The sequence below is a fragment of the Arachis ipaensis genome, chromosome B10 (assembly GCF_000816755.2).
Source record: "Arachis ipaensis cultivar K30076 chromosome B10, Araip1.1, whole genome shotgun sequence".
Lineage (NCBI taxonomy): Eukaryota > Viridiplantae > Streptophyta > Magnoliopsida > Fabales > Fabaceae > Arachis > Arachis ipaensis.
The window spans coordinates 5488998-5499291 of record NC_029794.2 but is presented as its reverse complement, the minus strand read 5'-3'; the positions used below and the strand labels follow the sequence as shown (position 1 = coordinate 5499291).

The 10294-nt window shown below is 30.7% G+C and overlaps 2 protein-coding genes across 2 annotated transcripts in view; both read right to left on the bottom strand.

Moving 5' to 3' along the window:
* The window catches only part of LOC107623264 (probable serine/threonine-protein kinase abkC), a gene marked incomplete in the record, with an annotated part of 4672 nt that extends 2680 nt beyond the window's left edge, over positions 1–1992 (bottom strand). The window contains 2 exon segments of the mRNA XM_016325458.2: positions 1–1161; positions 1767–1992. Coding sequence (XP_016180944.1) covers positions 1–1154 — 1154 coding nt within the window.
* Positions 4235–6215, bottom strand: LOC107621829 (protein MOTHER of FT and TFL1 homolog 2). The gene is made up of 4 exons (XM_016323818.2): positions 5965–6215; positions 5727–5788; positions 4959–4999; positions 4235–4696 (listed from the first exon to the last, which is right to left on the bottom strand). Exons 1-4 carry the CDS (start codon positions 6166–6168, stop codon positions 4467–4469), a joined length of 537 nt encoding a protein of 178 aa, XP_016179304.1. The 5' UTR covers positions 6169–6215; the 3' UTR covers positions 4235–4466.

Genomic DNA, 10294 nt, shown 5'->3' with positions numbered 1-10294 from the left:
CGGAAATTGTATATAAAACGGCTCAAATGGGCAGCTTCCCTTGCAAGGTCAACTTGAGACATCATGTAAACTGCAAACTGTTGCACACTCTCATCTAACCTTAGCCAATTTAGGGCAGGGATGAAGTTTGAAAGTTTTGCCGCCAAATTTATGATAGCAAAATCTCTTCTGATTGATTCTCCCACACCAGGATGTCTAACCTTTACAGCTACATCCATGAGGTTTCCTTGTTGACCAGGATAACGATATTTTAATTTAGCACGATGCACTTGGGCAATGCTTCCAGATGCAACAGGCAATTCTTCAAAGTTTTCAAAAATCTCAGAAATTTTTCGGCCAAATGCTTTTTCTATAGTTTTCTTTGTGTAGTTAAAGCTATGCTCAGGAGCTTTGGAATGAAGTTCTGAAAGCTTAGAGCATAGATCTCGTGGAAACAGATCAGGCCGTGTAGCTGCCCACTGACCCCATTTTATGAATGCTGGACCTGACTTTTCTAGCGTACGATGAACGACCTGGAGCCACAATTCCCTGTATTTTGGTCCAAGATAGTCTGCAAATGGTGCCATCACGATACTTGGAGAGAATAATATGGCTAGATATAGAGCTCTAAGTAATAGGACAATTCCTTCAACTACAAGGTATGTAAAAGCAAACATGTAATTGTACCCATCTTGTGCACGAACATACAGAGCATTCTGTGATTGGTAGCGATCTGCATCTACCCAATTTCCCCGAGCCAATGCAAGCTCTCCACATGTAAGCGCAAAAATGCCAGGGACAAGAAAATAATAATGAGAAAAGGCAAGGCTCACAGCCTGAGCAATCGTATTTATGGTGGGAAGTGTGCCACGACTGGAACAATACTTTCTGTACAGTGATTTCCAGGCAATTTGAGCATTATAAAGTGTCGTCGCATTTCTTGCTGAGATTACTGAAGTATTCCTAAGAGAATAACATTTACGAAAACTCCCATATGTCCCATACCACAACAATGAACGACGTGCTTCACCAGGAAACTTATATTGCATGTAGGACCTGTATTGGTGGATGTTGTGTCCAGCTGTGACAATCACCCCATTTCTACCCACTTCCAGGTGTCCACTTTTGTGATCTCGAAGAACCAATCGAGCAGCTTTCCTTATATATTTATGCATCTGATATCTGCAAATCAATAGCTAAGTCAACCACAACAAGGATTTAATCACATAATTCATTAATATTTTCATTTTCCATCTATCTCTACATAAAAACAAAACCTTTACTTCGGTAATATTAGCTACTGCTCTTGCACTTGTTCAACCACAGAAGGTATAGTGAGCAATAGCATTAAACTTTGGATGAATACACCAAATGAATGTGTACTTCTAAATTCTAATTCCTAAAAAAGCGCATACAGAAGCTAAGAAATGTGTTAACAGAGAATAGAAGAGGGCCCAATTATTTGTTCCAATTTCTTTGGAGGTTCCAGCAATTTCCACCACGTGGTTGCTATCTAAGAATGGCAGCGTTTGAAAATTGAATAGCTTTTGGGAAATTGAAGGATTGGCACTAAGAATCAGATCAGGTGCATTCTGATCTGACCAATCAAAGATTCATTCATAGGGAGAAAGGAACACAATCAAAATCATTCCGCTAATCAAATAAACACAAGTTTCCTCACTAATCAGCCAAATCAAACATCTACCGCGAAAACGAAATCCAAATAAATAAATAAATAAATAAATAAACTTAAAAAAATATATTAGAAATTAAAAGAGGGAGAGAACCTGGGAAAGAAGAGAACATGCTATGGGTATAATCCTTTGGAGGATGTCGTTGACGAACAGTGATTATGATTATAGTAATTAGAGAAGAAAACCAAAAAAGGAACAAACTTTTGACGTGAATGAATATGTGAATGTGATGTTGGCGACGTTCAACGATTGGCGCCCATCACTAATACAGGAAACCCTAGAGCACTCCAATCCCTACCAAAATGGAAAAGAAAAAAATCACTATATTTTCCATATTTAAATAATCAAACAAGAAACTATTTATACTTTAGTATTATTTTTAGGGTGCTAACATCACTGATAAAAGTTTAAATTCAATACTTTTAATAGATTAATTTTAATGTACGTAAATTATTTCATATTTTCATACAATTTTTTAAAAGATTATTTACATTTTAAATGTTTTTTACTTTTTAGAATGGATTAAGAAAGATGTTATTTTTGTTGCATAGCTTTCATAGTTAATTAGCTTGCTGGGTTGGTTGTATGGGCTTGTTACACTGAAATTAAAAGAAATACATCTATTTGTTGGGATGAGAATAAAAATAAGAACTTGTACAAGTAATTGGCTGATATAGTCATACAAAATTGTGTTTTTATTTTTCAATTATAACACATCTAAAATGATAAAAATCTAGTTTTTAGATATAAACGTTTTCAAAATCGTTAAATTATAGTTTTTAAATAAAAACGTACATAATACAATTAAATCTTTTGATTTTTGATTCGATAAAATGCATCTAATATTTATTATTTAAATTATTGGTTGGATTTGTTCGTTACTTTCCAATGATAACACATCTAATAGTATGATATTATATACAAAATATTTTAAAACACATCTAAAATCGTAAAAATCTATCAAATGTGTTATAATCGAAAAATAACAACACAATTTTAAATTAATTGTTGATTATAATAATTTTGAAAACTAATAAGTATCGAAAAAAATTCAACTAATAATTTAAATAATAAATATTATATTCATTTGATCGAATAAAAAATCAAAAGATTAATTGTATTATTAACGTTTAAATTTAAATATTTAAAGTTAGCCTGATTTTGGATGTGTTTTAAAAATATTTTGAATAAAATATCATACTATCATATGTGTTATAATTGATAAATAACAACAGAATTTTTATGACCATATCAACTACATCTTCTCTCTTAAACTCCAGATTTTTTTTTGCTTCTTTGTTCAAATTACTTACGTAGAAAGTACTTTATTTGCAACAACTTTATTAATAAAATTAAATAAGATCAACCTTGTTTCAATTAAATCAGCAGTGTTTTATGTTTAAATTAAAATATAATTAAAAATATTGAACATGATATTTCTTAACAAATTACATAAACACATGTATGAAAAATAATGATACTTTTCACCAATGCAAAATGAGAGAGTGCTTCAGCTGGAAGGTGGTGATAGTCTTCACCAATAAAAATGAGATGGAGAATTCAGCTGGTAACTTCCTTTTTAGTTTGGGATTCACTAATGCGTGTGAATTTCCCGTAGAATAAGGAATTTAAAAAACTGTATCTGTTACGTGAAGTTACGAAAGTAAAGCAAAGTCATAGTAACCACCAATAAAATGGGTGGGTCTTAAAATTTAAATTTAAATTAAAATCTAATTATAGATATGTATCTATAAAATAGAAATATGTTACACTAAAAAAATAATTAAATATTATTTAAATCTGATTAAATGCTGATTAATATTGTACAACTAGCATTTCCCTTGTAATATATCATCATAGTGATGATTGATACTGCTGTGATTTATTTGGAGTATTTTTCTGAAAAAAAATAGGGAGATATATTTGTTGTGTTTTGATTTATTAGAAAGTGAGACTAAATCTAATTTATGGTTATAACTCATAATACAGTACTATAAAATTAAACAATTAAGATTATACCAAATTAAATCCACTTGAATCTGGCTAAATACAGAGATTACTAGAAAATAATTGAATTATTTGGTGCTAGAAAATAATTGAATTATAATTTAGAAATTATATTTACTACGATTTTCAATGTAAAGAATATCGACCAAACTGCACTTTTAGAAGCATACAAGTAGATACAACTATGCAAGTTTTAAGTTTATAGCTTTAAATCTTAATAATTAAGTTCATCTTATGTTTACGAATTTCTTGGTCCACAATACACAAATAATAAGACTTGGTCTCATCATCATCTTTAGTTGCTGGTTTGCTCGCATGCTGTTCTCCAATGATAGCAACATATGTGTTGCTACTTCAGGTAACGTGTCACGTTTACATGCATAAAATTCAACCACACCAATGTCTATGAACCTCTCATTATTTGTTCGGTTTACACCCTCATCGTTAAAACATCATTTAAAAATGTAATCCGCACAACAATCATTGATTTAACACGGTAGTTGAGGATTCAATTTATACAATTTTACAAATATATTTAACTTAACAAGCGTTTATCCCAGTAATTTTAGTGTCACACTTTTGCATACAATTAATTAATCAAACTTTGGAGATCAAACATTAAGAATCCTAGCTAAAAGGACAGCAGCATTGAGAACATATGTAACAAAACCATACAAAACCATCGAAGAAAGTAGAAACACAAACCAAGGTCCAAGCACAACACACAGACACATTAGGAGGCAAATGGTACAAGCCTCAGCCACAGAAAATGACAAAGTTTGAATTTCATTGACGTTTCCTAGTCTTAGGTTCCTTCTGAGAATTGAAGTATATAGCAGCAACCGGAGGCCCAAGATAGTGTTGGGAAGCAAACTGGCGAGTATTGAAATTGGGCCGACCATTTGGAGGCCCAATTTGAGTTGTTGGGCCTTCATTACTTTGATTAAATGCCGCAAACACGTAGCGGTGAATTCCCACCGGTGGACATGGTCCTGTGTAAGTCACCAACTCCTTCCCTACAGTAATATAATTTCAACAACTCATATATGTTAATCACATTCACACATTATTAGGTGAAATTTAATTTTGATTCATTGATATTGATGATATAAAATATTTTATATAATTGTGTAATTATATCTGTTTTTTAAATGATCATCATTTAATCAATATAAAAAATAATTATTTTTATTAATATATTACTTTACACAATACTTTTTAGACACCATAACAAACACCTTTCAACTATCATAAAGAGGTTGTTTATTTTTTACTAACCTTGAGTGACATCAGAACCATTAGGGATATCCACAACCATCCTGTCAATTTCAATCATAATCAATATGAATTGTAAATTATATGTCATCATTTATACAATATCTCTATATCTATACTTACAATTTCTTAATTATAATGCAATATGTTATCTAAATTATTTTTTTGTGAGTAATAATAAAGAGTACATAGTATTTTTAGTAGATGTAGATTTATTTGTTATAATTTTTTTAGCAAGAGTACATAAAAAGTACATAATATATAAAATATAATAGTTCAACAAATATTTTTAAATAAATTTTTCATTCTCTTCAACAGTGAAAATAACTTATTTTTCTCCCTCTTTTAGTCTCTTTTAGTTTATCAAACTACTAACATCACATGTTGAACAGTTTAGGACGAAATTTTCTTCGCAAGACATTTACTGATCTATACAAATATTTAATAAATAGAAGTATGGCGTTCGTATTAATATAACGATAATCCAAAACAAGATCCACCTTATCATTATTTCATTCTTTAAACTCTTTGGTGCTATAAACTTCTAACAAAACTGTCTTAAAAGAACAATGGTTATAACATAGTAGCGAACGATATCAAATTTTAACCTTAGCTAGATTTCGCTAACATAATTTTTATCAATCTGCAATTATTGAAATAAGAGAACAGATCAAGTGTATCAAATTTTAACCCTAGCTAGATTTCGCTAACATAATTTTTACCAATCTGCAATTATTGGAATAAAAGAACAGACCAAGTGTAATTGAATACCAGTGGAGCCACTCTCTATATGTTGGTTCGCTAGGACTTGGAGCATCAGGATCCACCATTACCTATACCAAAACATATTATAAACATAAACCACCCAGTGCAACATTATTATAAGAAATAAATAATAACTAACCTCAAAATAAAGTTCTACCATTTTTCCTACATAATGTAATTTGATGAACTATTTATTTATTGCTGAATTAATATTAATATATAAATAATGGTGGCATATATATACCAGAGTGTAGAGATGGGCAGCATTATTAGAGGGACCTAGAATTCGAACATAGGGTTTATCAGCTGTTAGAGAAGGTTTGATTTGACAACCGTTAGCCACCTGTTTGGAGTCGTAGATCACTGTGATTTCAGCGATCGGAGTGAAGGGGTCGACAACTTCTCCGATGACCTTGCCGACGGACAGTGCCCCAGTTGACCTACCCATATTAAGTGAAGTGTGTTTCTAACAATGAAGAGTTAGTATGTTCTCAAATTTAGACCTAGGATAAGATACAATTATTATTTATAGTAAGTCGTTTATTTAATTTTGATTATATTGAAGCTTTTGGTGGCTGCGTGTGACACGTGTATGCAAGGTTGTGTAGAGTGGCATTAGGTCTTTCCACTAGGATGGTGAGCATACAACACGTGTTGCTTCTTTGTTCGTTTGACGGTTCATTATGCCTCTACACTAATATGTTGACCCTTGAGCATTCACACACATGTGCCGCCACAATTCTAGTTACCTATATACCCTTTCCTTTCTCATTTTCTTCGGAAATAAAAGAGTTGTTTATTCATTCCTTAGTTGGGGGTAATGCAGTCATTTCATAAAAAGGACAAGAATTTGTTTCGTTTTCCGAAAATGGAAAGTTTCCAACCAAGGCAAGCGTTTGTTTGCATTTGCATAACCTGTTTTTATTGCTTTTCTCTAAACCAATTAACTATTAATTATGTAATAAAAAATCGACTGATGTAAACAAAAAAATCACATAGCAATGAGGATAGTGGTGCACGCACTAGGGGAGGAAAATTGATTTAAAACAAATTATTTTAGAGATGAATTAGTACATCACTTCATTTTGTTTTTCCTATGAAAGAACATTAGTGACAATCACTTTAGCATTTAATTAGTGATAAACTGACAATAAGCTTTGAATTAGATGGAAATCAATTTAGATTACTCAAATAGTTAGTTTACTCATTTATTTAATTAATTGTAAAAAATTTGAATTCATTTTTTAAATAAAAATTTAAAAAATAACTAAAAAAATTCTGAATAAAATGATTTCTACTATAATAGTTTGTGTTTGATCATTGATTTACATCAAACCAACAATAATAAAAGTTTTAAATTAACTCAAACATGAATTTATTTATTTTTTTGTGACATTGGGTTGAACAATCTTCAATTTTAAATATTACAACATTATAATACTTACGTACATTACACACTTATATACACAATATTAAAAGTTTCTATTCATAATTAGCCTCAATTAAGTTTCAAACTCAAATGTACCTATTATAAATCAAGAAATTTCACTACTAAATTGATACCTTGTATACAACATGAATAAAGATTTAAGAAGGGAGTGAATTCTCTTAATTTTTTTTAATTTTTTTGATAAAGTGTATTTTATCCTTTAATATATTTTTTCATATATTTTATTTTGATTTCACTTAAAATGTATAAAATGAAAAATTATACTTTATTTTAGAAAGAAAAAGATACCATACTTTAGCAAACAATTAAAAAAAATTGGGATAAGGCCCAACAGAAGGTCCAAATAACTAAATAGGATAAGCCCAAAGCATTACTATTGGGCTTAATATCATTCATATATACCACACCCTGATTTCTGCTTCAATTTCATCAGTGCTTTTTGTGGTGCCATGATGGGTTGAAAAACTGAACTTGAATCATCAAATTTCGTTGAACAAACTAATTTGGTTTGATCTAGTGATTAGCTCACTGATACGTTTTAGTAAATGTCAGATATTTGATTCCTACTCTGTATATGCAGCAATCCATTAGCTAGCGACAAATTCTTAAATGAAGCACCAATTTGCAAACGGATTAATCCTTGATCTCATTGAACAGAAAAAAAAAATCATCAAAATCTTCAAGCATTTTATCTATCTTCTCTTGGCATACATGGAATAATGACCTACAGTACATGCCTTCATTCTAGCTGAACGACTAATTTTTATTCTGAGCAGTAATTAACAAACGTTTGAGCTCTCCTAATTAATAATTGAATCCTTAAACAAAAGGAACCAAAGTTTTTTTATTAAAACAAATGTTTAGAGAATTTCATCCAATTTCAATTGATTTTTCCCCTAGTGGTGTGAATGTGTGTTACTAGTAGTGAATATCAACATGTCGCACGTTGTGAATTATTCATCTATACGTAAGCAGTTGACAATTCAACTTTGACGTTTTAAATGTTTCAAATAGTTTTCAACATGTAATTGTTTGGGCTATTTATTAAAATACCAATGACATGCAAGAGTTATATATATTTGGACTGAAAAGAAAAAGTCTTCTCGTATGTTGAATGTTTAGGCATAAAATTGAATAAAAGAAAATGTGTAAGCATATATAAAGCATATAGTTGGAAACTTGGACGGATAAAAAAAATAGCATTTTTTTCTGCACGAAACAACGAAACTTCGACGGATAAAGTGAAGCACATACATCTTTATTAATTGAAAAAGTATAGGGAGTCAATGGCCTAAGCGTACAATGTGTACAATGAAGGTTTAGAAAGTATTAGAGATATGATTATTAGTGTTACATTGTCTTGTCAGGTTACGCTTTTGGAATGAATGGTTTCAGGATATGGTATTAGAGTTCCAGATCCGAAAGGTCAAGAGTTCGAACCTTGGTCAAGATGTTTATTATCCCTGGTATCCGGATGGTTATTCTGGATAATATAGGTGATATTCATTTTATTCATGAACCAAAAATTTAGCCCATTATACACATTGTACGCTTAGGCCATTGGCTCCCTAGCACTACTCTTATTAATTACATAACTTAAACTTTATGCAGGTCCGTCAAAATCAATAGAAAAATACAACATGCCAGTTGCATGGAACTTTTGATTTTGTTCCATTTTCTCAATTACACATCGACATTAAAATAAAATATTTTTTAAAAAAAAAATTCTACCTTCCGATCGATCCCAAGGACAAATTGTCAAATTCTCCAACTTATATTACTTCCATTCATTCCCACTATCAAAAGACACAAAATCAGGGCAGAGGAATTTGATTTTAATACAAATGTAGTAAGTAAATTTAGAAACGAAGATTGATCATTATTAAACTACTCTTCTACCTTAGCCCATGACAACAATAAAGATGTTTCGTACCCCACAAATTCAACTCAATATAATACATAAAAATAAAGATAAGATAAGATAATAAAGATTAAAATTGTAACTGAATTTATGTATTTTGTTGGGCTGAATTTGTGAGCTAAAAGACTTTTTTATTGTTGTCATAGACTAAAATAAAAGAATAATTTAATATGTTCCTGCAAACTGATAGATGGAAGATGTCAATATATCCCCGTAATAATGGGACTAGAAAAGCGCCCCACCATGGCTATATTTCTCCACATTCTGCTACTAGTATAAAAAGACAGATAAAATTGACAATTGACATAAACCAGAGATAGATGGATGAAGGAAAATGAGAAACTCAAGCGAAGACATGAAGCCACTTTATGAGTTTACTTATTCAAAAGATTTGAAGTTTTTGAATTGAAAGCACCTTTTTCTTTGGGCGGTCGAGACAGAAAGCGAGGGTCTAACTTATTTATGCGAGTCAAAAAGCATCAATAATATGGTAGCGTTTGTTTTGAGGTACTGAGACACAGAGACTGAGAGACTGAGACTAATTCAGAGACTGATACTAAAATTTCTATCTCTGTATTTCAGTACCTCCAAAAAGTAGGGACACAGGGGACTGAAATTTTTAGAGATAGAAATTAAAACTTTAATAACATTTTATACCTAAAATACTTTTATTTCAATTAATTAATTCTAATTTTATCCTTTGTACAAATTAAACTAGAGTTTCATTTTTGTTTCAATTCTTGTCTCCCATTTTGCACCAAACTGAGATTTATTTCAATCCCTGTCTCTTAGTCTCTGTCTCTCAGTCTCAGTCTTTCCGTCTCTGTCTCTTTTCGATTTTTAGTATATAAAAAAATTTATAAAATATATAAAAGAACATCCATTTAGCATGAAAAAAAAAAATATTCTGATATTTAGTAAAAAAAATATTCTAATACCTAGCATAAACATCATTCACGTAAAAATTTTAAATTCAACCAAAAATATTTAGCTAGTTTTTAACTTATACCCTCTTGATTTCCTAGTATTATTGTATATGTCGTTGTTTTCCGGACACGTACCATTACTACCATATCGATCTCTCCAAATATCATCGAACATTATAATGACAAATTCACACCTTTGATCATGTTGTGCAAATTAGTCAATGAGCTTTTTGTTGACGTAAATGTGACGAATGGCTTACATGTGTCAACTGTACTA